The sequence below is a fragment of the Marmota monax genome, unplaced genomic scaffold (assembly GCF_021218885.2).
Source record: "Marmota monax isolate L192 unplaced genomic scaffold, Marmota_monax_Labrador192_F-V1.1 WCK01_AAM20220418_F8-fsc00089, whole genome shotgun sequence".
Lineage (NCBI taxonomy): Eukaryota > Metazoa > Chordata > Mammalia > Rodentia > Sciuridae > Marmota > Marmota monax.
Window position 1 is genome coordinate 2744309 of NW_026694744.1, and position 26998 is coordinate 2771306.

At 37.4% G+C, this 26998-nt stretch overlaps 1 protein-coding gene across 2 annotated transcripts; it reads left to right on the forward strand.

The window, feature by feature from the left end:
• Nucleotides 1-26998, forward strand: Asb11 (ankyrin repeat and SOCS box containing 11). Of its 2 annotated transcripts, none has more exons than XM_046424270.2 (7): nt 1-221; nt 8993-9072; nt 13153-13260; nt 16092-16242; nt 19605-19739; nt 21023-21214; nt 25069-26998. In XM_046424270.2, exons 1-7 carry the CDS (start codon nt 41-43, stop codon nt 25191-25193), a joined length of 972 nt encoding a protein of 323 aa, XP_046280226.1. In that variant the 5' UTR covers nt 1-40; the 3' UTR covers nt 25194-26998. The 2 variants fall into 2 exon arrangements, with proteins under 2 accessions (XP_046280226.1, XP_046280227.1); XM_046424271.2 differs by lacking the exon at nt 1-221 and adding an exon at nt 932-1368.

Below are 26998 nucleotides of genomic sequence, written 5' to 3' on the forward strand. Positions count from 1 at the left end.
ATTTTGCAGTCCTGGGAACCTATACAGAGCATAAGCCAAAATGGAAGATGGACCTGTTTTCTATGGCTTTAAAAACATTTTTATTACAATGTTTGCTACCTTTTTTTTCTTCAAACTTTTAATTAAAGTTTTTTTGGCTCTCCTAACCCATTTCTATATCGTCAAAGGAAATAGAAAAGAAGCGGCTAGGATAGCAGAAGAGATCTATGGTGGAATTTCAGGTAAAAAAAATACATGAATTTATTCCCAATACTTAAAAAGTACCCTCCTAGATAATTCATGTGAATAGTATTCTAGAAGGCAGATTTTCTTTGTACTTCAGTTTTGAGTGGGTAGTTTAAAAAATTACCTGTCATTTAAATTAGCAAATGGTGTTGGCTGCACCAATATGTGAAGAATTTTCAGCTTAATTTTTGCAAGTTAGTAGAGCAATTAGCAATTATCATTTAAGAAGAAAACAGGATAGTGACTTTTATGAGTAATTTTGAGAAACCTCATTTCTACTGGACAAAAGAATTGCTCAGATAGCATTATTTTCTTTAATAACTTTTGTTTGTTTGCAGTGCTGGGAATCAAACCCAGGGCCTCATGTATGCCAGGCAAATGCTCTACCACTAAGCCACATCCCAGCTCTATTTCTTTACCATTTTTAATCAACCTTTAAAATAAATAACATTCAGGCAAGACTAAATTGCCTCAGGAAATAAAATGAGCAATTTGATTTAAAGCAGCAAAGGTGGCATGCTATATATATTTTTGTGCTGATCATTTGCAAATGGAATTGATTAACCACTTGTCACTGTCAGAAAACTCTTCACAAAATCCATTTATGAGTGGCACCATGCAGAGCACCACAAGGAAAGGTTGTTATAATGTGGAGTACTAAGAGTTGGATAAAACGTCTTAAAGTCTCATGCTTTGTAGAGATTAGACTACATTTCTTTTAAGAAACAATCGTAGTGAGATGCTACAAAAGTAAATGAATCAAGTGTCTCTGTCACTACTGGGATTGCCACTTAATAGAGGAGTATTTATTCATAAACAAGAGTTCAGAGTCTCCCTCTGTATTTTTAGTGTTTGCAGGGGTTCCAGGATTACATCATTCTTTATCTAGTATCCATTTCAATTTGCACCCAGGATTCTCTTTCAAAATAGACTTATGTGATTCCAATACACTAGACAACTTGGAAAACACTAGACATCAGCAGTCTTATCCAAAGAAATAGGACCTCCAAAGACGAAGCATCAGAATGCTTCAACTAACTGGGGAAAATGAGAAGAATTTTGAAGTTTCAGAAAGTGTCAGAAGCCCTGGACTGTGGAAAGAGATTTCTTTTGGGGATTACATTTGTCACACATTTCAGGGAGGTACGTTATTTTGGTGAAAAAAATTAATGCTTATCTTTAGTTTCAAGTTAAGCATGATCTGGAAAGCTAATTTCTAATTTAACCTGTAAATTTGGGCAGGGACTATCTCAAATTTTCAGTAATAATTTTGATGTTCTCAGAGTTTAAATGAAGGTAAAGTCCAACAAAGTCAATATTGCCACAGGGTATAAAAATGTTTTCTCCAATTGCTCCTATGCATTATTCCTATCTTTATGGCCCTTAACGAGGAGCAACTTCTCTTAAAGGGTTTTATAGCAGTTCAAAACCCATGTAAACATTATTTCAATTGGCCTGGAGTCAGAATTCAAATCTCTGAAATAGATTTGATGACTCTATGGCTCAAATAGCTTTACCTGTTCAAACTTCTGGGATAATATTCATTTAAGTTGCAAGTAACAATATTATAAGGTTAAAAACATATTTTCAATTATTGTTAACGAGGCAGAAGTGTGAATAGTGCATGTTAACTTCTCAGTTTAATTTTCTTCGTGTGTGTGTGTGTGTGTGTGTGTGTGTGTTTGTCTGTCTGTCTCCTCACATACCCCACCCACATATATATCATAACATATCTGGATTTGGCAAATAAGTTTTTCTATAATAATGTGGTAGTGAGATACCAGGACCATATTTTTACATAATTCTAAAATTGCCTTTTCTTTTGACATTGTGAGCAGGTATATTAAAAATCAAGAACAAAATTTTGTGGCAGTGTTAAACTCAATCCAGAAGTCATCTTTAAACTCTTCATTGGTTGGAAAATATATTCTGTGGAAATATATGACATTTAATCATTAAGTTAGCTGACTTACAGAAGTCTCAGCTCAAAGTTAAATTTCCTGATTCTGCTTTGTATTCTTAAAAAAAATTTTTTTTTAGTTGTAGACAGACACAATATTTTTATTTTTGTTTATTTTTTTTAATGTGGTGCTGGGGATCAAACCCAGGGCCTCATGCATGCGAGGCAAGCGCTGTACCACTGAACTACAACCCCAGCCCCTGTTTTGTATTTTTGTAAACTATTGTCAGCAATGTCAAAAACAAGAGCAGGGGGCTAGAGTTGTAGCTCAGTGATAAAGTGCTCACCTCGCATGTGTGAAGCACTGGGTTTGATCCTCAGCACCACATAAAAATAAATAAATAAAGATATTGTATCCATCGACAACTAAAAAATATTAAGAAAAAAAACAAGGTCAGAGTTAAATCTTTTCTTTGGTAGCTACACCTAACATCCCTTATTAAATATCATTCTTAGCTGTAAAATCTTTTAGAAATTAATTTTCTAGAATAATTATTTGATACATCTTTGTGGTTGAAAGTATTTGTGTATAACTCATCAAAGTCGAGTTGGCTGTTACTACTTTTGATCTTTCAAGCATCTTTGTGCATTTTGTCAAATATAATACATTTGTGTATATAAGTTTGAAACGTTGTCTTTGGCCCTTAGCTTATGTGTACAACACAGGTAGATCACTGAATGGATCCCCCGTGTGGACCACAGATAGTTCTACATGTACTACCTGTCTCCAGAGAGACGTGTGATTTTTCAGCCTTTACTAAACTATAGTACCCTGTGATTTTTTTCAGAATCCAGGAGCTTTTGGATGTTCAAAAATAACAATGTGTGCAAACATAAATAATTGCACTAAGTGAAAATACAAATAGAAATAATTAATCGCTTAAACTGAGTCTCACCCAGCCATGTTTTCCTGGCAAAGGAGTTTTGCATTGAATTTGGAGGAAAGCTTGATTTTCAGAATTTGAGGGATTTTACAGATGCAGATAAGAGGAAGTAGAACTATAGTACCCTTTAAAACAAACAGTGAAGCTAGTTTAAGCTAAATAAAAAGGATTAGTTTCTATTTCCAAGTGTTATGCTCAAAATCACTTGTCCTTGTTCTAAATTCAAGGGACTGACCTTGACTTGACAACTATCCATCTGCCTGACTCAATAACCTCTTTTTTCCTGTCCTTTCCTTTCCAATAGGATTTTCTTACATTTGTTCCAGTTTTGCCCAAACCCCTACCTAGCCTTCTACTCTTCTTTGGTTCTTGTTGGTTGTTTCACCGAGCCTTGACCTTACTATCCTCTGTGTGGTTACATTATCTCAGATGCTTGCTGACTTCTTCCAAGTCAGGACAACTAGTTCCTGGCAGAGGTTCTGTCTCCCCACCTGTCACTCAATCTCCTGCTCCTAGTGAGTTCAAAGTAGCCTTCTTTTTCACAGAGTTCATTGTGTCTAACACAGCTCATTGGTTAAGTTTAATCTTCTGACCATAGAAAATATTTATTTTAACTCCTTTTATTATATTTTAGATATCTCAAATTTTATTTTCTCAATTAGCTTTGTTTTCCTTACAATATCATTAATTCTCCTAGGCTCTTGCCTTTATTTTGATTCAGAATTGAATTTCCTTATGATTTTCTTCTCTTTGATAAATGCCATAAGAGATGTTGTTTCATATGATTTCAGAACTTGAATAAAGAGAATAAAGATTGTTACACGTACCCTTGGGATTACAATCAGTTACGTGGTCTTTTGGAATAACAAGCCAGTAATTTCAAATCCTTGTTAAAATTAGCCAGGGTAAAAATTGTAAAATAAAATATAAAAAAGAATCGGTTTTTAACTTGAATACTTGGAACTTAAACAACTGTATTACTTCTGAACCAATTTCATTATTGTAATATATGGTTTTAAAAGTAGTTACGAACGAGATTGTTATTCAAAGAATTTGAGAACAAGAGATATAAATGACATTCTGAGAAAAATTCAAAGGAGGAAATAAAAAAGTACTTGAACATTTTCTGTACACCTCATCAGTAGCAAGCAAACATATCTGTAAACTATTTCATAATGTTTGCAGCCCTATGATCCAGGCAGTCTGCCAAATAACTAAAAATAGTTTGCCTTAGAAGAGAATGACTGAGTACTACTTAAGCATTCATTTACTTGGAGAGTTTAGTTGCATATTTCCTGAAAGGAATGGAAAAATTCCTAACCTTCCAAATGACTTTTATCCTTAATTTCTCACAATTAACTCCAATTCATAAAACAAGAAAGATAAGATCGAGAGACTATCTTGGCAACAAAAAAATAGAAAAACAGGACACTTTCACCATGGTACTGGAAAGGTGAATTTCTTGAGAATGATTGTTTCCAGTTGGGGACAAAAATGATTACTACTTTTAGGGTGATACAATTGGTTTATTTCACATTGTTTATAGAGAGAAGGTAGATGTCAAAGCATTTCAAGACTGGTAAATTTACCACGAGAATAGTCAGAATTTAGAGATCCATAGTTCTTAAAAACAGAATAAGGTATTTTCTGAAGTCTCCAAAAACTTGGCTTTCAGTGCTACTTCTTTTTTAAAAAAATATTTATTTTTTAGTTGTAATTGGACACAATACCTTTACTTTATTTATTTTTATGTGGTGCTGAGGAACAAACCCAGGGTTTTGCACGTGCTGGGTGAGCGCTCTACCACTGAGCTACAGCCCCAGTCCTCAGTGCTACTTCTGACACTAACCATGAGACCTCTTTTCATGTGGAGCAAAGTGACGAATGTGTAATTTGGAGTATTCTTACTCATAAAATAAGGCTCTCCCCTCCTCTTGAGGAAGCTGCTGGTGCTCTAGGAGAAATAGAAATTTAGATAAGGGTGCTTAAGAGGAAGGGATCTTGTATTTCACTCTCCCGTTGGAAGGCTTCTTGAGCATATGACTTGCTCATGTACCCTACTATGCTACTCAACCAGGAGGGAAGCGTTGGAAAGCAGAAGTGTGGTGAGGGAGATTCTCAGGACAACCCCGCTTCCCTCTTTCTTGGTGCACTGAAAGATGTGGCCACAGGCTTGCCACTGAGACTTCAGCAGTACAGTGTTAAAGTTGGGGGACATCAGAAGATGCTGCCTTTATGAGAAACACTATGAGAGGTGGTCAAACAACAGGAAAGAAAGATGCTTATGCTTAGGAGTGAGCCCAAGTGTTAAGGCAAGCCACAGACCCAAAGTGGACTCTGTAGTTGAGGCTCAGAGAGCAGGACTGGCTTCCACTTTTAGTTAACTGGGAAGGCATTGTCCGTGTCCTTTTTGCTTCTCCCCACCCCCAAAGCACCAGAGAAGTTGGCACTTAGAAGGAGGAAGTAGGAGGCATATGAAGAACACACTGTCCTTCAGTAGACCAGCTAGCTGTTCAGTAGACCAGAGAAAGCCATATCCTGCCCTGGGAGTGGGAAGAAGGTAGGAGCTGTGGAAGGCATCAGCAATAACATTTTAAATGGTGGCAGAGCCATTTTAAAATCCTTTTTATGGAAATATGATGTAAATATAGAGAATTGCACAAATCCTTAGCAAACAGTGGGATGAATTTTCACAAAGTGAACACAGTCAGGAACCAGTGAGACTGTGTTTTGTCAGCATGGCTCCAACCATGCCCAATTCCTGTCAGACTTCACCCCTCCTTGGGTTGCTTTTGGCTCCTAACACCCAAGGTGAGTTTGTCCTCCTCTCCCTCACTCAAACAGACTTACTCAGCACATGCTCTTTTGTGTCTTGTTTCTTTCACTCAACATTAGGCTTCTGAGGTTTCTCCATCTTCGTATATGGATCGGGTCTTATGGGACTAATGAGTCACAGAAAGTTACAGGAAAATCTGAAATATGATGAGAATGTGAAATAGGACGATCATCACAGCCTGCATGAAGAAAAATTTTAGAAATTATAAAGCTGTTTCATGTTGATATATCTGAAATTAACTCTTTTAATGGCAAGTTGCTACTTCAATCTTATTTTTATGTTTGAATAGAATACTTATACAGGTTAGTATCCCTTACCAGAAATGCTTACAACCAGAGTGCTTTGGATTTTATTTTTTTTCCAGATTTTAGGTATATTTGCATCTATGTCTATATCCATAATATCTTGGGTATGGAACACCAGTGTAAACCCCAAATTCATTTGTGTTTTATATACATTTGATACACATAGCCTAAAGGTGACTTCATCCAGTAGTTTATTTTGAGTGTTAAGCACTTTCATTATGTGCAATTTTTCATTTATGGCATCATGTCAGGACTCAAAGTTTTGGATTTTGGAGCATTTTGGATTTCAATATTCAGATTAGAGGTACTCAACCTGTGGTATACCTTCAAGTGACTATGATTGACTAAGCAAATATTAGAACAACAGAATTTAAAAAACTCTGAATTTTGGGGTTTGCCTCTTGTATTAGTCAGGTGCTGAGTTTCCAACTGTGGGCAAAGACTGTCCTCCTCATCCAGTGCCCATGCTCACCTCCAAGAGCAATTAGAAGAGGGGCAATGTGTGAAGTACAATTAATATTGAATGACATGGAGATGCATTAGAGGAAAACCAAGGCAGACTAATTCAGGGTTATATGCACCCATTATCTCATTATCTTCAGCTTATGAAAATAAATGTCAAAAGAGATTTAAAAATATTCCACTCATCAACTTTTTAAAATTTGTCCTTTTTAGATATACATGACTGTAGAGTGTATTTTGACATATTATACATGCATGGGTATAATCTCCCATTCTTGTGACTGAACATGATGTGGAGTTTCATTGGTTGTATGTTCATAACAAACAGGAAAGTTACAACCAATTCATTTCACTGTCTTTACTATTCCCATTCCCGCTGAAGATATAGCTCAGTTGGTAGAGTGCTTTCCTCACTATTCCCATTCCCCTGTCCCTACCCTTTCTTCTCCTTTGTCCAATTCAATGAGCTTCTATTCTTCCCCTCCCTAACCTCCCTTATTATGTGTTTGGTTTTTTTGGGATTGGCTTAGTTCACTTAGCATAATAGTCTCCAGTTCCATCCATTTACCAGCAAATGCCATGATTTCATTCTTCTTTATGGTTGTCCACTTATCAACTCTTAACAAGCTCAGGAACATGTGAAGATGACACAATCACAATTGTGTTCATGTTACAAATTTTTATCTGTTTTTCTTTATTATAAAAGCATTATACATTCATATCAGAAGTATGAGCTCACAAATGATTTCATCTATCTATCTACTCATCTTTATCTTTTTTTTTTTTACTTTTTATTTTGGAATTAATTTTAACTTACAGAAAAATTACAAGAGCAGTACAAAGAATTTTCACTTGTCTTTGCACAGAGACTCTATTCAGATTTACCCACCTGTTCCAATAATATCCTTTATAATAAAAGGATCTCATTCAAGGTTAAGTGTTGCTTTTAGATGTAGTGTCTTGTCAGCCTTCTTCAATCTAGAACAGTTCCTCAGTCCCTCATTGAACTGGTTATAGGCCAATTATTTTGTTGAATGCCCCCTCAGTTTGGGTTAGTGCACAGTGTCCTCATGACCAGAGTCATTTTGGGCAGGAATATCACGGAAGCAATGGTCTATGATTCACACTGTGTTCCCTCTGATGACACATGATGTGGTTCACTGCATTCCATTAAATGACACACAGTGCCAATTTGTTCTATCACTGCTTATGTCAGCTTTGATCACCTGGGTAAGGTAGTCTATGCTTTTGTTCCACTGTATAATTACCCCATTCCCTATATAATTAGTATTTTTTGTATAGGGAAATAATTTGAGGCTGCTTCTATCATTTCTTCCACATTTAAAAATCAGTATTCTAAGCAAGCACTTTCTCTTCTCTGACTGTATATATTACTTTTATCAATGAGAACTTATAGTTTCCTATTTTATTTCATAGTATATAATCTCTCATTGTCATTGTTTATTTTGATGTTCAAATTGTCCCATATTCAGCCGGTGGAGGCCCCTCCAAGTTAGTTTCTGTGTCTTTTTAACATTTCCCATCATTTTTTGAGCACTTCCTTCCTTTCTGACAAGCTGATTGAGGTGCAGCCTATATTTTTTTTCCTAGCCCAGGCCTGGGATCAACCATTTCTCCAAGGAACGTTGGGTTTAGGGTTTCTCAATGTACAATGCTAAAAAAGTATGGCTTTCCCCATTTTTTTTTTTTTTTTTTTTTTTGTAATCCAAAGAGAGACGGTACATTGGGTTTCAATGTGTGTATGGTGGGGGGAGGCTTACTGAAATGTGTATAACTTTGGTTCTCACCCATCAGAGAAATTTACCCTTTCCTTGAGGTCTTGTTATTTCAAATTCACACACTTCCATTTTTTGGTGGGATTTTGTTTTTGCCAAGTTTGCAGAGAAAACCTGAGTTCTTACCATCATCGAGATTACCTAGAAAGAGACCCTTTTTGTTAAGAGAGGCCCTTTTTGTTAAATCCAAATCATATTCCATCCTATTGTATATATGAAGAACATAATCATAATTTGAAAAATGTCCAAATTTTGCAAAGCAGAGTAGGTTTTCTTCCTGAACAAAGGATTGTCCTTTGGCACTTTTAATAAAGGATTCCTTCTCAGGTGCTCATTTAAACTGGGAGAGATCAACTGTACCCCCCCAGCACATACCAGACAAAAACAGACTTGGTGCCCTCAGTAGCTTGTCATTCTGAAAGCAGCTGACAAGAAAGCTTGATGATACCTGCTTTCCTCCCAGCATGAAAAAGCTGAAGAAAGAAGTATCTAGACTTTGACTCTGAGCTTGATTTGTGTTTCAGATTGCTGGGCTGATCGATCCCCACTTCATGAAGCTGCGGCTCAGGGGCGCTTACTGGCCCTTAAAACGTTAATTGCACAAGTAAGTATGAAAACATGATCCTTTATGCTGTGCCATATCGAGCATCATTCTTTCTTAGCTTTGACTGTAGCAGAGGTCTTATTTGCCTCATTTATTTAGGTCCCACCGTTTGTTCCTCTTGTTTCTTCTTTTCCTCATTTTTGGCCCGGGTACCTCCTTTCCCTTCTGGGCCTTTCTTTACCTCATAGGAAGTTTCTCTATGACGATCAATGAAAGATACCTTCAAATTTATGTTGAACTAACTCACCTCATTGTCTCCTAGTGTACATTAGAGACAGCAGTCCTGAAGTCTCACTTGTCAGCTATTGCTGTAACAAATTACCTCAAAACATAGTCACTAGAAACAACAAACAGATATTTACAGTTTCTGTGGGCTGGGAAGAAGTTTCCAGGCCACAAGATGTCATCCAAGGCTGTAGACATCTCATGGTTTAACTGGGGGCACAATCTGCTTTCAAACTCACTCATGTAGTTGTTGGCAAACTTCAATTCCTTGCCACATGGGTCTCTCCGAAGGCTTGTGCCATGGGGTGGCAGTTGACTTTCCTCAGAGACAGCACCCAAGAAGGAAGTTGCAGTTTTGTTTTTTTTTTTTTAGGATTTTAAAATCATATATATATATATATATATATATATATATATATATATATATATATATATATTAGTTACACATGACAGTACAATGATCTTGACATATCATACATTTCAATCAGATGGGATATAATTTCTCATTTTTCTGAGTGTACAGGTTGCAGAATTACATTGGTCATGCAGTTTTTTTTATAACCTAATTTCCAAAGTGAAATCCCATCTCTTCTGCCATATTCTACTCATTAGATACGACTCAATAAGTTCATCCCACACTCAAAGGGAAGGCATTATACAAGTGACTCAATATTAGGAATTAGGAATCACTGGGCACCATCTGAGGAGGCTGCTTGCCCCAGTGATATGCTTTCAAGAGCAAGCATTAAAATAGGTTGAAAAAATGGATAAATCTTACTCTTTAGTGAAGACTTATGACTACATCCCAAGCATGTTGAACAATGAGTAGCAGCCTAGTAAATATTTGTGACTATTTTGAATTTAAACAGCCAGGGGAACTGCTCTTTGTGTGTGTGTATGTATGTGAGTGTGTGTGCATGCTCCCCCCTCCCCATTTTTGCTTCCTCCTTTCTGAGTTCTGTTATCCCATAACAAAGTAAGCAGAGGCACAAGGAAAACAGCATTGTCAGTAATGATGAGCATTGTACTTGAATTTGTGACTTGCTTATTTTTTAAGCACTTTTAATTTCATCTGATTTGATTATTTTGTTATATATGTAATATATTCACATAGTTCAATAATAGTGAAAAAAGTCTCATATCCACCTCCCTTTCAGACCCCCACCTTTATACTTTTACTAGTATTTTAATAAACTTCAGTTTGGAATAATTTTCAAGAAGAGTTGCAAAGGCAATACAGAGAATTACCAGGCATCCTTCACCCAGCTTGCCCTGATGTTGACATCTTATATATAGCCTTAGTACATTTGTCAGGAATAAGAAATTAGCATTGGTACAATAACCATTAACCAAGCTGCAGACTATTGGGATTTCATGAGCCTTTCCCCTGTTGTCCTTTTCCTGTTACAGAATCCAACCCAAGATCCCATATTGCATTTAACACTTATTATTTTGAACCCTAACTCCTAAGCATGTTAGCTTCAACAGTGTGGTTAAATGTATAGGGGCATTTCATAAAAATTTTAACTTTTTCTGGCTACATCCCTACTTCTTTACCTTTCACACTGTAAAAAAATATATTCTACTTTTTAAAACTTTATTCCACATTTAGATAATGTGGTAAATGTGAGTAAAACATTAAACCACTCCGAGTAAATGTGAGTAAAATATTAAGCCAAGGTTCTGGGGTTATTACACTGGCTGTCACCAAGTCTTACCTATAATTTGAACTTTCTGCCTCCTGCGTCAAGTCTTACATATAATTTGAACTTCCTGCTTCTTCATTTTATCACACACAATTAAGATGATTCACTTTAGATATCTTTCAGGCCTGTCCATTACATTTCTCCAATTCCAGGGATTCTGAGATTTTGTATTGCAGCAATTATTTTTCCCTAGCACAATGCTGCCACCTCATGGACTAGACTGTTTTAAAATCTTAATTTCTGGGCTGGGGATGTGGCTCAAGCGGTAGCGCGCTCGCCTGGCATGCGTGCGGCCCGGGTTCGATCCTCAGCACCACATACAAACAAAGATGTTGTGTCCGCAGAGAACTAAAGAATAAATATTAAAAAAAAAAATCTTAATTTCTTAAAAAGAAATCAAAATGAATTCCACTATTCTGTATAATTACAATGTGACAATAAAAAATTTAAAAACAGGGGCTGGGATTTGGGCTCAGCAGTAGAGCGCTCGCCTAGCACGGGTGGGACCCGGGTTCGGTCCTCAGCACCACATAAAAATAAAGGCATTGTGTTGTGTCCATCTACACCTAAAAAAATAAATATTTTTAAAAAATTTAAAAACAAATCATACATGGAGAAATGAAAAGGAAAAGATTAATTTATTAGATATTGAATTTGAAATATGTAGCACAGCTCTAGAGTAATGACATATTCAGGACATGAAAATGGACAGAATTCAGGAGACATAGAAAGCCCATATGATAAAAGGACAGGCAATAAAAACCTGGCCACAGCAGGTTGCACCTGACACTACAGAGATGTGGCAGGATGCAGTGAGTACTAGATTGGAGTTTGCCATTCCGGGATTGTAACACAAGGCTTTGGAAGCTTTCAATAGGCCATTACAAAGCATGGACTCAAAATCAGGAATTGGCAGGAAGGACAGATCAGGGACCTAATTCCTTTTGCAGATAGAAAATGTCAGTCATAGAGGAAATGGGAACAGCCAAGTTGTTAAAATCAGGGTGTGAAGGCAGAGTTGTCCAGCAGCTAGGCTGACTTTGTCACCTATCACTTGGACTCTAGGATAAGCAAGGTAGTACACGGCAGTATGAGAAGGGGGGATGGGCTAGGAAATGGTGGTGACAATCATACATAGGTAAGGAGATAGATAAGGGTTAGGAGAATCCCTCTGGCCCTAGACACTGGGACTTCAGAGTCTTCTCCATGTAGTGGGGTTATGGCCAAAGCAGTACTTCTGCCACACAGCAAGTGATTCTTAGAAGCAGTCTTACAGAACTTTCTACTTTTAAGCCCAGAGTCATTCTTCTGTTTCAGACCCAGTTTTAGCTCCCAACCTCCTCTGTGTTCCATCACCTACTCATCTTACCCTATAGCAATGTCTCTGTGGCTCTCCTTGCTTCTGCCTCACATCTCTGCCTCTGCCATCAGCCATCCATGTTGCTGCTTCCACTATGCTTTTCCTAAAACAGCTAATCTATTAGCTCTAGATTGTTCAAAGCCTAACAAACTTATAGATGCTTCATTCCCTAGAAGATCTGCACTCCGTTTGCAAATCAAGGCCTTTCATGATATTGCTTCAGTTCACTGGCTTCCTGCATCTCTCCCCATCTTCTACTTCCGCTTTCTGTATGCTCTTTCTGATCCAGAAATAACCAACTGTCCAACTGTGGCCCTGCCATACTTCCTGCATTTGTGTATTCTGTTCCCTCTTAATGGCATACCCTGTCTTCCCAGTTTTAAAGTTTTTACGCTTCAAGCCTTAGTTAAATACTACCTTATTTGTGAAGTATTTTTTCTTATTTCCCAAGCCAGACTCAAGGAAACTCTGTGCTCCCAAGTGAAATGTGGTGCTTCCAATCTCAGTCTTTTAGGTTTCATTTCTGCCTGCCCAGTAGGCTCTGGAGGAGACAGACCAGTAGCATAAATTTTGAAGACCCTGATCCAGAATACTGCATAAACATTTATTGAATAAATGAAATTGAAGCTCCCATGCTGTGCTGAGACTCACCTGGTCATGGTCTTGACTCCTCTCTATGCAGTGCTGATATTACAACCAAAGACTGAAAACTTCAAGAACCTGTTAAACAACATTGCTTTCACTGCTATGACTAATGGAACATTTAATTATCTTCTCTTCAAATTATAGGGTGTCAATGTGAACCTTGTGACAATTAATCGGGTCTCTTCTCTCCATGAGGCATGCCTTGGAGGACATGTGGCTTGTGCTAAAGCCTTATTGGAAAATGGTGCACATGTGAGTACCACCCCTGCCCATATGGATCTGTCTTCGTAGGTACATCTTCTAACACCTAAAGAGACAGCATCTTCCAGGCTGCTGAGAGGGACTGGGTGGAGACAGGTCTTATCCCACGCATGTTCATATCTCATCATTCATATTACTCCGTTTTCTCAGCCTAACCATGTGCGAATATCCAAATGCAGCAATTCACAGGAATTTTTCAAAATTATGATGTTGACTTGTTTTTTGCGGTGCTGGGGATAGAACCCTGGGCCTCATGCATGCTAGGCAGCTGTTCTATCACTGAGCTACTTCCCTAGCCTGTGATGCTGACTTTAAAAAAAATTCTTTGTTATCAAACACGATAAAGAACAAATTTTAACAGAATAATAAAACACTCTTAATTCAGTATTCTACCCCAGCCACTATTTTTATTGAGCAAAATTATAAAATTGAGTTTTTAATAAATAATACATTAAAACAAATTAAGGTTTATCTTATTTTAACTTATATCTTAATTTCTTCAATTAATAGCAGAGGTGCTATGTATAATACAGCTCTCAGAATAGGCTTATAAAAATCAAAACTTCTGCAAATCTCAATGACATCCAGAAAATGCTTTATTGCTAATTTCATTGTTTAATCTAGTCTCATGTTCTTTGTTTTATGAGTTGTAATATCTTTTTCCTTTTTTGTGGTGCTAGGGATTGAACCCAGGGCCTTGTGCATGTGAGGCAAGCACTCTACCAACTGAGCTATATACCCAGCCAAAGTTGTAAGATCTTTAAGTATTTAATGATGATTTTTTTTTCAGATTGCATATGGAAGTTAGGTTTCTACATTTAGAACTGAATATAAAAGTCTTCTGGGCACAAATTGATTTTTCCAGTGTCATCATGGTGCTGCATTTCCATTAGGTAGTGCTTCTCTAAGTTGTCACTTAACTCATGGGTAATGATGAGAACAAGGCTCTGGGAGGGTGATTTCATTTCAAGCTAAATGACTGGACTTACAAGCAGATCACTGGTGGGAAATGTTGAACACTTATCTCTGGTCAGAGAAGAGATCTTGTGGAGGACAAAGCAAAGGATAAGACAATGGTCTCTTGTCTTTGGCAATTTTATAAGGTAAAAGCCAATAAATGCCGTATTATACCACTTGACATTAAATCAGAATGGGTGAAAGTTTGGTCAAGCAGTAGAAAGTTCACCACAATCTGCTGCTGCTCGGATTCCTCAAACTCAGCACATCTGAAACTGTGTATATCATGTTCTTCCTGCTGGAATCTGCTCCTCATCTTGGGCTCCCAGTTTCAGATACTAGGCGAAACATTCTTCTGGTCTCCCATGCCTGGGAGTCATCTTGTTCCTGCCATTTTCTTATTTATTTAATCACAAAATATTTCTATTTTCCCTTGTATTTCTCAAGTCTATGTTCTTCTTTGTTCCACTCCCATAGAGATCTAAAACACTTGTTTGTATCTAAATTGTCTCCTTTTATGTTTGTCTTCCCTAATAGAACTCAACCTACTTAAAGAGAGGCAATTGTCTTACTTATCTTTGTTTATAAAATATTGGCCCCTAGTAGATACTCAGTAAATGTTTGCTGATATGAACCAGGAGAGAAACTTACAGGAAATCAAAGAGTTTCCTGACAGAGGATAAGGATGGTGCTTATTAAAAAACAAATCAAACCAGTTTCATGATTTTTTTTTAGTAAGAAATCCCTAGCATATGATTCTTATGCAATTTTCTCCATCTTTGTCTGTTTGTGCCATTTTAATGGGGTTATACCAGAGCCCTGGAGACAAGTCATTTTTGTTTCTAAATAAGATAATTTAGAATCCTGATTATTCCAAGCATCTATCTTTACTTATTGAGGTCAAGCAGTTTGACGTCAAACTACCATTGTGATATGACATTTGAATCATATCAGAGCCTCCCTCCCTGAATACCTGGGTCCCATGGTGTTCTTTTCTATCTATTGTTGATACTCAATGATACTTCCCAGTCCTGCAGGTTCTCATGTGTTTCCCATATCACTAGAAGTTAACAAGGATGATTAGAGATAATTGAAGGCTATTGTCTATGTGCCTTTAGCTTGGTCATTATCTCTCAGGAGTCAAAGCTGGCACGTGCAATTTCTGTAGATTATAATAGAACAGAGAGAAAATATGTGACAAGAAGGATGGTAAAACTGTTGGAAGTTGTGAAGGAGTTTTTTTCTGTAAGCACAGGATTTGGAATCTTCACCCATTTTGTCCCATTATCCCAGATATAAATACTTAAATTGAGCAACAAATATACCACTTATTATAACTTTGAAATAATTATTGTTTTTTCAAAGATCTATTATCTTAAGAAAAAAATCATAGGTAAATGATCAGAGCATTTGAAATATATATGTATCATATTTATGATTATATATAAATGATACATAAGTTCTAGGTTATGATTTCCTCCTATTTTAATGTACTTATATCAATTTCATTGACATATTCACAGAATTGAGAACTTGGAACTTAATGGGTTAAGCTAGTTGGTTTCTCTATTTCTTTGGGTTTCTGCCAGGTTTGTTCACAATTGAAAAGGGAGATGAGCTCCATATTAATTGGAAATGGGAATAATAGTTGTTGCAAATGTTCATTCAGTGCCAGGCAATATTTTGTTTAACATATAGTAATTTAATGGACCGTCCTATAACCTTATGTAGTTTCATGTAAAGGGAGTTCCCTCACTCATTCATTAGCTTGGGGAGTTTCCCTAGGCACATACACAGGAATACATACTTAGAGAGAGTGAGAACAAACTACCAAATCCTCTGGGTCTCTGCTTGCCCACTGTTAGGTCAATGGAGTGACAGTTCATGGAGCTACGCCCCTCTTCAATGCGTGCTGCAGTGGCAGTGCTGCGTGCGTCAATGTGCTGTTGGAGTTCGGAGCCAAGGCCCAGCCTGAGATGCACCTGGCTTCACCTATCCATGAGGCAGTGAAGAGAGGTAAACGAGCCACCACAATGCACACAAAACAGTGGTGTGCTCACTCTGAATAAATCAATAGTCTACTGTTGGCCATATGAGAGTCACCCACATCTTTTCACCAACAGAATGTGTGTGGCTTAGAAATCCTACAGCAGTAACTTCAATTTGTCTAAATCTTTCAGAAATGCCACTGTGGCATGAAAAGGCTCTTCTCAATACATTGGAATGTCGTTGTGTTTCAGATGTCCCACTTCCTGGGCCTCTTTGCTGGTGTTTTGGGAGCAGCTAGTGCAGCCAAGACAGAAGTTGTAACTTCATGATTTATACTGAGCTTATGCCTCTGCCCTTTAGTAGAAAAGAACAGCTCATCTTCCAAAACCCATAAAATATCAACCACTAACATAAAATAAATTATGAAAGTACTTGAAAGCCAAGGATGATACTATCTCTAATGGATTAGTAAATGTATCTGTCCTTAAGAAATACACTTCAGATGAGCTGATGACTTCAAGGCCATAGTCACGAAAAAAAAAAAAAAAAAAGAAAAGAAAAGCATTTCAACTTGAAAAATCAGGGCATTGGAAATTTTGAAGTTGACTCTAGACTCCTATATTGTCCATTACTTTTGAAATGAGAAAAAAAGAGTAATTTTAAGGAATTTTCAAACTATATGCATAGACTAGTCATGAACAATAAAAGATGCCATTAAAAAGATACGGTCGTTTGTCAAAGGTCATACCCAAAATGCAACATTTTGGCGATGTCTAGCAATACAGATACTTCTCTTATATTAAAATCAGAAATACAATGGAGAAGTTAGAACAATCTAGAATAGGTCTTTGCTGGTGTACTTGAAGATGAAAGTCTTTACTTCAAAAGGCAAAAGTGAAAGATTTGCCCCCAGGTTAATAAACATGTCATTTGGTATTTTTTCCCCAGTGGATCACTTTAAATGATACAAAAGACCCAAATCTCAATATATCTATGTCTTTTATGTATAAAACACTCTTAGTAAATATTATTTATTAATTAATAATGTGAGCCATTTCCCAAGCATCCTTTAAATTGCAGAATAATGAATTATTTTGAAAATGAAAGTCTTTTAAAAATTTTAATAATGATTTGAAGTAAAAAAGGTTACTTGCATGTACATTCAAATGTTTAAAAATAGATAAATATTGGGAATAATTCAAATTTCTTTTCTTCTTTCTTTTTCTTTTTTTTTTTTTTTTGTACTTCAGATTGAACCAGGGGTGCTTTATCACTAAGCTATACCCTAGATCTTTTTATTTTTGTTTTTTGTTTTTTTGAGACAGGTTCTCACTGAGTTGCTGAGGGTCTCACTAAGTTGCTAAGACTGGCCTTGAACTTGTAATCCTCCTGCTTCAGTTTCCCGAGTCCTGGGATTACAGGCGTGTGCCACTGTGCCCAGCTCAAATTTCTTAAGTAATTCTGCAGTGCTTGCCTGATTATGTATGGAGTGTTTTGTATCTGTGTGCCTACAAGTTTATATCTCTACATATTTTTTCTATTTCATAAAAGCTCGTTAAGGAACAATATGCACAGAATGGAAGAATGCTTAGCAAATTCATTGTTTTAGATATTGTTATATGAATTTTAGTCATTAAGTTTTGTTTGTTCATTTTTTAAAACTTCCTGAGACTATTTAAATTTATCTCCAACTAGGCTAATTTTTCTGTTCTGCCAAAAAAGGCAAGAATTATTAAAAAAATGCCTTGTATTTGTTAGGCAGTTTTAGGCACTGATTAGATTTTTTTTTTCCAGAAACTGTTTAGGTTTAAACATCTATGAGCAAGCTGGGTCATAGTCTGAGTCAGTATCTTGATATATTGATACTATAGTCCAGGTTTAAGATTTATTTATGTGACCAAATACTTTGAATACACAAATCCTGATTGGTACATTGTAATGCATACTTATGATTAATTCAGAATTTGTGATAAATCGTGCAGGTATAGGATGAAAATAATGTTATCTATAAAGAAAAGGTTGGTTAAATTAGTGATGATAAGATTGTTTAAGGAAACATTTAAATCTTCAAGGAGAACTGAATTTTTATAAGCTTCCATCAGTACCTCAGAAATATTCCCTCCTGAGCAGATCATTCAGATACTGCAAATTAATCATGTCTGTCTCTTCATTGGACAAACTCTCCAAGGAGAATGCTTACTTTCATAATCTTGCTAGTCACTGAATTTCAAAGTATATTTAAATATATTCTATACATGAGACTTTTTATTCGTTCTCATAGGTATCTTCTAGGCTAACCTAAGTAAGCTTGCAGGCCACACCCCCAGTCTCACCACTGTCTTCAGGGTAATAGCAGGGTGTCTTCATTTACCCCTCTGGGTCTTGTAGCCTCCATTTTAAAATGGTGTCTTCATTCTAGAAAGTGATTTCAACTGTGTTCCTCAGAGCCTTAGTTTGGTTGGAGTTTTCTCAGGAATTACACAGAGGAGTTTGAATGGAAGAAGCATGGGTATCAACTATTCCATGCCAAAAGAACTAAAATCAGCATACTATAGTGATACAACCATCTCAATGTGTACAGCAGTACAATTCACAATAGACAAATTATGGAATCAACCCAGATCCCTGTCAATAGATGAATGGATCAAGAAAATGTGGTATATATATTCAATGGAGTTTTGCTCAGCCATAAAGAACAAAACTATGACATTTGCTGGCACATGGATAGAAATGGAGAACGTCATGTTAAGTGGAATAAGTCAGACTCAGAAAAGCAAGGGTCAAATATTTTCTCTCATCTGTGGAAGCTAGAGCAGAACAAAGGAAAGAAGGTGGTCAGGGAGGGGATCAGATATCATAAAGATACAGGGAAGACCAATGGAGTAGAAGAAGGAAAACAAGAGGGAGGAAGGATGGGAAAGGGGAAGATAAGTGGAGTGAATTTAACAAAATCATGTTATATATTTATATATAAAGTTACCAAGGAAATTTCACCTCTATGTATGTGTAGAAGAAAGGAAGTTTAGTAGAGTAGAAGAGGAAAAATAGGGGGAAGAATAAGGGGAGGAAAGGGGGGAGGGGAAATGGGGATTGAAATAAAATTTCTTGCATGTATGATTCTGTCAAAATGAACCCAAATACTATGCATCATTATAATGTTTTAAATTTTAAATATCCTTTAAAAAAAAGAAGCATGGGCATGCTGTTCTTCTTAGTCGTTTTTGTTTGGGGAGGTTATATTTATGATTTCCAAAACCAAACAAAAACATTTTTCTACTATGAAAAGAGACCTTGATTATTTCTAAAGCTCATTCCAGATAGTGAATCTATAATTCTGTGAATATTCAATGTGTTCCTAATATGAATGGGATTATCTTATGTTCCACCAGGTCACAGGGAGTGCATGGAGATTCTGCTGGCAAATAATGTTAACATTGACCAAGAGGTGCCTCAGCTTGGAACTCCCCTGTATGTAGCCTGCACCTACCAGAGGGTAGACTGTGTGAAGAAGCTTCTAGAATTAGGTAATTACCAGAAATCTTTTTATGAAAAGAACCTGCTAAATTTGTGGGGGTTTTCAATGGCTTCAAAGATGAAGTTCTTATTAGGATAGAAAAAAAAATTCTGATAGCATTTGATGCTTGAATGCTAGAAACAGAACTTCTCCAGAGAAATGGGTGTCTATATTTATCAGTTCTGCTCCCTTTGATATTGGCTTCAATTACCTGGTATGGCTCTTCCTGGCGGTCTCAAGATGGCTACTGCAACATCTGGGTTTGTTGCCTTTCTCATCCATACACAGCAAGAAGGGGTATTGGCTCTTTTATTTTTCCTTCTTTGTTTTTTTTTTTTTTTTTTTTTTTTGTGATGCTGGGAATTGAACCCAGGGTCTTGTGTATGCAAGGCAAGCACTCTACCAACTAAGTTATATCCCCAGCCCAGTATTGGCTCTTTTTGATTCACATACTTATCTCTGAACCAATAAAGGTGGCCAAAGGAATACAATACGCTAATTGGTTTAGGCCTAGATTTTAGTTTAATCTGTAGTTATTAGGCTTCTCTAGAAACACGTAAACTGGAAATCACAAGAGGGTGGTAACCTAGAGGGAAATCTAGCTGTGGTTACCAGGAAGATGCTGTACAGTAAAAACAACAGATATTTGCTACAGACTATTTTACCTCTATCCTGAAAAGTCATTTAGTCATTTTTAAATCTAAAAGACATATACAGAAACTGAGATTTTAGGGAAAAGTAAAATATCTTGAAAGTATCATTTGGTTAAAGATTCAATGTGCTTAGCCTTTGACATAAAGGCAGAGATTTAGTCAGAACCTTTAGTTGAGAATTTTTATCTCCAAGACGTTGTTTGGTCATTTTTTATTCATAGCATTTACTATTCTCTATGGAGTTCAGAAAATTTTTTGAGCCCTAAATAATATAAAATAAATATGAAATAAATAAATAAGAGAACTAAATACAACATAAAAATAAGGAAATTCAGCTTTATACTTGGTCAAAATATAAAATAACTATGTACTAGTTATTAACTATTTCCCACATTTTGTGTGGGAAAGCAAGTAAACTATTTAAAATGATTAAAATTATCCAGATTCACTTTTTTATCCCACTATTTTGAATGGTCTTAGTGGGCATTGTGGAGGTTCTAGGCTGAAGTTACATATTTTCAAGGATTTGTCAAATATGTCGTGGCATTTGAGATGACTTCATATACAGTGACTACAGTTTAGGCTGATTGTGTTTTACATTCACACCTAATGTTGAATTGTGGCCATTTCCTTTGTTAAGGAGCCAGTGTTGACCATGGCCAATGGCTGGACACCCCTCTCCATGCTGCAGCAAGGCAGTCCAGCGTAGAGATCATCCACCTGCTGACCGACTATGGGGCTAATCTGAAGCTCAGAAATGCACAGGGAAAAAGTGCTCTTGATCTGGCAATTCCCAAAAGTAGTGTAGAGCAGGCACTCCTACTCCGAGAAGGTAAGGAAGGGCTGGGTGTCCACTTCTTTTCCTTAAGCCCACTTGCTATCTCTCCTTCCTTCCACATCCCTGCAATATTTTCTTTTCCTTTTTCTCTTCCCAATTGGGGATGATATTGCAGAAGGCATCAAGTTCCGGCATCACTACCATGTCTTCTGGGATTTTATATGCTGTGTTCATTCACTTAATAACAAAATAACATAGACATGCAATCAGATCATTGCTTTTTATTTTCCATAAAAAGAAAATAATCAGATAACCTTGTTGGCATCCTGAAAAGGATGAATATCCAGGGATATCCTATCATATGCACATGATTAAGCAAACCGAAAGTCCACTTTGTAATATTGGGAGACAATCCATAGGCAAATTAGAAATACAGCCACATTCCTCATAACAACCTTCAATGATGATCAGCATATACAACCCATTGTCTCATGAGGTTATATCACATAGTGACATCATAGCCATTTTGGTTTGTATAAGTACATTCTATGATGTTTGCACAATGTTGAAAGTGCTTAATGATTCATTTCTCAGAACTTATCCCATTGATAGGTGACATGTGACCATACTTAAGTTTGGGGCAGTAGAAGGGACAGAAGGTGTATTTCAGAAGCCTAACTAAATGGTGAGATTGTTTGCCTTTTCTCCAGATTGAGGAGTATGTGGTTCTATGTTCCTCATCTCCTCACTCCTATTTCCATCATGAACGTTAAGAGCAACTATCAGTGCCAGGGAAGGAATAGTAACCTTCTAAAATGCTTGGTGTCTCAAATTCAAAAGAGAGCCCTATTATGTCTGTATAGTAAGAAGACATTTTGTGAGCCTTCATTGATCATTTGTATGCTGGGGAGAATATTAAAGATAAATTGTGCCAGCACTGAGATGAATTTGAAGCATAGATTAATCTCACTGAATTCTTTAAACTTAAAAGCAGTGAAAACCTTATAGTAGCTGGTGCTGTGCCAGCTACAAATGGGAAAATTAAAGCATGGAGAGATTGGCTTGCAGAGAGTGATATAGCTACTAAGAAGTAGGACTAGGATTCTAACCCAGCTGTCTGACCCCAGCTGTCTGACCCCCTCTTAATGCTGTAAGGCCCCAATCCTAAAGCTTCTAGAACAATTTCTGGTGTGTGTGGGTCTCATTTCACTTGCTGGTTCCATTTTGTGAACTCACTCCCATGTCTAATATCTTCCAAGTAGAATGCTTTGTTAAATCATTTTAGGAAGTCTCTCTACACCAGTGCCTCTTAAACTTTCATGCACATATAGATGATGACCTGGGGATCTCATTTAAAAAGCAGATTCTGATTCTGGAGGTCGAGGATTAAACTCTGCATATCTAATAACTTTCCAGTTGATTCTGCTGCTGCTGGTGTAAGGACCACACTTTGATCACTATTGGTCTAGATTATTTCCAGTGGTCTATGTCATTAGTGATTGTTGTTTTACTTGAATCTTCAACAGAATAATTATGATATTCCTTACCAGGTACTTTGCAATGATTGGTTGAGTATATAGTTTATAGCAGTTGTCACATTTCTGGTTTTCTTCCATCAAAAATGTTTCCAGGTCAAGGATTTACATTCTTATAAGCAAGTTCCTCTGTGTGCTATCTTTATAAATATAGGCACCTGCTCTAAAGGAGGAACATCAGCTATGCCAAGTTCACTTGTGTCTGAACTTCTCCAGGCAAACAGGACAATTTGTCCATGTTACTGTTTTTCAGAGGAGCTTAGTTATTTTTTTTATTTCTAAAAGTTTGACCCTAGATGTAAGGGGTGACAGGTAGAGATATTTTTGATTCCTGAGATTTTAACTGAAGATATTCATCTTCCAGGTACCTCTCTATCCATGGATGTTCCTTGTCAATGTCATTCTAAGTGTTACCTGGATATTTGCATATGCAGTCTACCTTTTTTTCCCTTTGTGGTACTGGAGGTTGAACCCAAGACCTCACATATGCTAGGCAAGCACTTCACTATTAAGCTATACTCTCAGCCCTTCAGTCCACCATTTATCATGAGGTATAAGATGCTGTTACAGTAGGATTTTCTTGAAAAAGGAAAGTTTGTATAGGTCAGTAGTTAGATATACTTGAAGAGATCTTTACTGATAGGTTAGGAAATAATGGGATAATATGAATGCCCCTGTAGTGCCGCAGTCTGGCTGGGCACAATTCAGGAGCCACTTGTCAAAAGAAACGAACTTTATTTTTAGAACACACACACCAAACCACACAGCTCCTCAGGAAAAACCTTCAGAGCCCAACTGCCACCACTGGCTTCCCACAAGCCTCTCCACCTCCCCCACTCCTCCTGCTCTTGAGGCTGATTGGCTGGGTCGCATGGGCAGAGCCAAAAAAAGTCCCCCAATGAGCAGCTCCGTGGTCTGAAAGGGCGGGGAAATACCCCAACACTACCACAAGTCGCTGCACCAACAGATAGTTCACAATGCATACAGGTGAGTTCACAATGCATACAAGTGATTCATAGTCCAGGCAAGTTCTGCAAGCAGTTCAGTGATGGCTCCTTTTGGAAAAATAAACAGCCCAATGAGCATCACCGCAGAGGAGCCAGTCAGTTGGCAGCTAGAAGTTTGCTGGGGCTGCTGTGAGCCAATCATCAACTGGCAGCTGGAAATTTGCTGGCAGCTGGAAGTTTGCTGGCAGCTGGAAGTTTGCTGGGGCCCCTTCGGCTGTGGCTCTCAACATCTCCCCCTCTCTATTTAAACAACAAGCATGTGGCTTAGGGACCGTGCCTGCCTTAGGTTGTCCAATACTACATATGGTCCTTACCCATCGTTGGATGAGCTGACCTCAAGGCGTCAGCCTCCTGTCTTAGGTTGGTACCATTGCAATTGGATCTTACCCGTCACTGACTACAGGTCCAGTATACAGCCACACCTGTGGATAGGTCTTTGTACCAGTGGGGGGGGGGTGAGGTTCTTTGCCTCACCTCTGTTGGCCCCCAAATTTTAGCTGAACGACCATGACAAGCAGAAGGGAGGAAGATATACCAAGCCAATTGACGGCTCCTTTTGGAAAAATTGTACCACTGATGACATCATCAGCAAAAGAGCCAATCAGTTGGCAGCTAGAAGTTTGCTGGGGCCGCTGTGAGCCAATCATCAACTGGCAGCTGGAAGTTTGCTGGCAGCTGGAAGTTTGCTGGGGCCCCTTCAGCTGTGGCTCTCAACACTGTAGAACTAGTATTGCAACCCAGAACTCATTCATCCTATTCATCTATATTTTGAACTCTCATCAACTTATTTTCCTTAAGGATTCAAAGCTACTGAAAGTCATGGACATGAGCACTCTGAGACCCCATGAAAGTGAGGTTCAGGGAATTATGGGGTCTAAGTGCTTTAAGTTCTTTCTGCACATCCTTATTGAGCTGAAATCTTTGCAAGAATGGAGGGTCCCTCTGGGTGTGAGATAGGACCCAGCCAATACCACCTCATGGCCAACTAGTGTCAGGAGGTCCAGGAAGACATTAAGGGCTACATATTTGGCCCCTGGCCCATCTCTTAATACTGCCTCTGTGGCCACACAGGTCAAAATTCCTGTTGACACCTGCTCTGCAGCTCTGTCTTGGGGTCTTGCATGCTATAGTCATTTGCATTTTCTCCTTGTTCAGTATATCACTGTTCAATAGCACAGGGCACATAAATGAGGTGCATTCTCTTTATACCCCCTCACTTCTTTCCTAATTGCCTCTGGATAGCCTCATTCTTTGATGTTGGTAATACAATTGGAAGATCAACTTAAAGAAAAGCATCTCTTCTAGAGGGCCAAATAAGGATTCCCTGCTACCATGAGATTCACACCATTTTTATTCCCTTTCTCAGGCCCACCTACTCTTTCCCAGCTCTGCCGCCTGTGTGTCCGGAAATGTTTGGGTAGAGCATGTCATCAAGCCATCCACAAGCTACATCTGCCGGAGCCACTGGAAAGATTCCTCCTGTACCAGTAGCCCCAAATGTCCATGGGAAGATACTTGGAAATAAGTAGGTTGTTGTCTGCTGTACCCAGGGTACTTATTATAGACGCCCAACAGCTAGGTCATCAGTATCTTCCAATGAGCTCAGCCAATTAGAGGAAATCCTTTATAAACAGGAACCTTAAAGTTTTTAGCTCTTGCTGTTAATAAACTTAAAAAAAACTGTGAAGTAGAATGAAAATAATAGACTATTTTCTGATAATACAGGATTTCCCAGTGCATATGGGTCAACATTTTTAATATTGTACAGATCCACATAAATCCAGGTGAATAGGATTATAATGAATGTTAAGAATTCCAGAATGTGCTCTTGATTTAATTCCTCTCTTCTACCCCTTTCTTCCCTCCCCCCCTCTTTTTCTTTCTTTACCGCCTCTTTCTTCTCTTTCCTTGAATAAATCTATGCTGTAACTTTGGTTTTTCTGCCTTTTTAAAAGACACATAAAAAATGAAATATTTTGAAAACATCACAGTTACTTGGGACTTCCAATTCTTGAGGTCCTGGTTGATAAGAGAGATTTTGGAAGAGATTAGCTCATATAGAGTTTAGGCTCCTTTGCTCATCATTTCTGATGTTAAATACTCTTCTTTGAAGGAATCTTAGACAATTGTAGGATTGCACAACAATAGTTGCCCCTCAACAACCTGAACTCATAAGCACTTTGTGATGCATTTAGGCACCCCAACATTGGCTTATTTTCAAACTCAAGATTCTCAGTTTTTTTTTTTTTGAAATGCCTACATGTTGATTCCAGCCACCAAGGTGGGCTTAATGCTGAGTCAATATTTTTTTTCTGTGAATAGGTGCCCAAAGTAAGCATAAAGATATATAAAAAGCCGTCTCCTCCTTTTTTTCTCCCTTCTTTTTCTTCCCATCTCCCTCCTTTTCTGCTACTCCTCCTCCTATCAGTTCCTCATTTCCCTTTTTGTGAATTTAGAACATGGGAACTCGATAGATTTTTCCATTATTATAAATTATTGTCATGGTTCAGTGACTATAGTAATATTAGCTTCTAAATGAAAATTCTCTCTCAGATGATCCTAAGATTCATTTTCAACATTTTTGCCCCCTAGTTTTTCTAGTCCTTTTGTTTTCAACAAGGGACAGTTTTGTCTCTCATCCAGGGACAGCTGTGGCAATGTGTGGAGACCTTTTCATTTGCAACAACTGAGGGGATGGAGCTACTCATCTCTATTGCGTAGAGGTCAGGGATGCAGCTAGAAACCCTATGATGTACAGGACAGTCCACAAAAAAGAATTATTAGGTTCAAAATATCAACAGTGCTGAGGATGAGAAATTGCTGTAGACCTATGCTATTTGGTTCAGTAGCTATCCACCACCTATGGCTGTTGGAATTGTGACTAGGTGAACTAAGATTTGCTGTACATATGAAATACATATCACGTTTTGAAGATTCAGTACAAAAAAGAACATGAAATATCTTATGAATAATTTTTGATGATGGTCACATATTTTTTTTTGTTTTTTGTTTTGGTTCACTGATGAATTCTTTTAAAAATTTTTTTATTTTTAAAAATTTATTCTAATCAGTTATACATGACAGTGGAATGCTCTTCGATTCATTTTACACAAATGGAGCACAATTTTTCACTTCTCTGGTTGTTCACGAAATGGGGTCACACCATTCATTCAATCATACATGTACCTAGGGTAATGATGTCTTATTCCACCATTTTTCCTACCCACGATGGTCACATATTGAAGTGATAATATTTTGGATGTATTAGGTTGAATAAAGTATATTATTGAAATTAA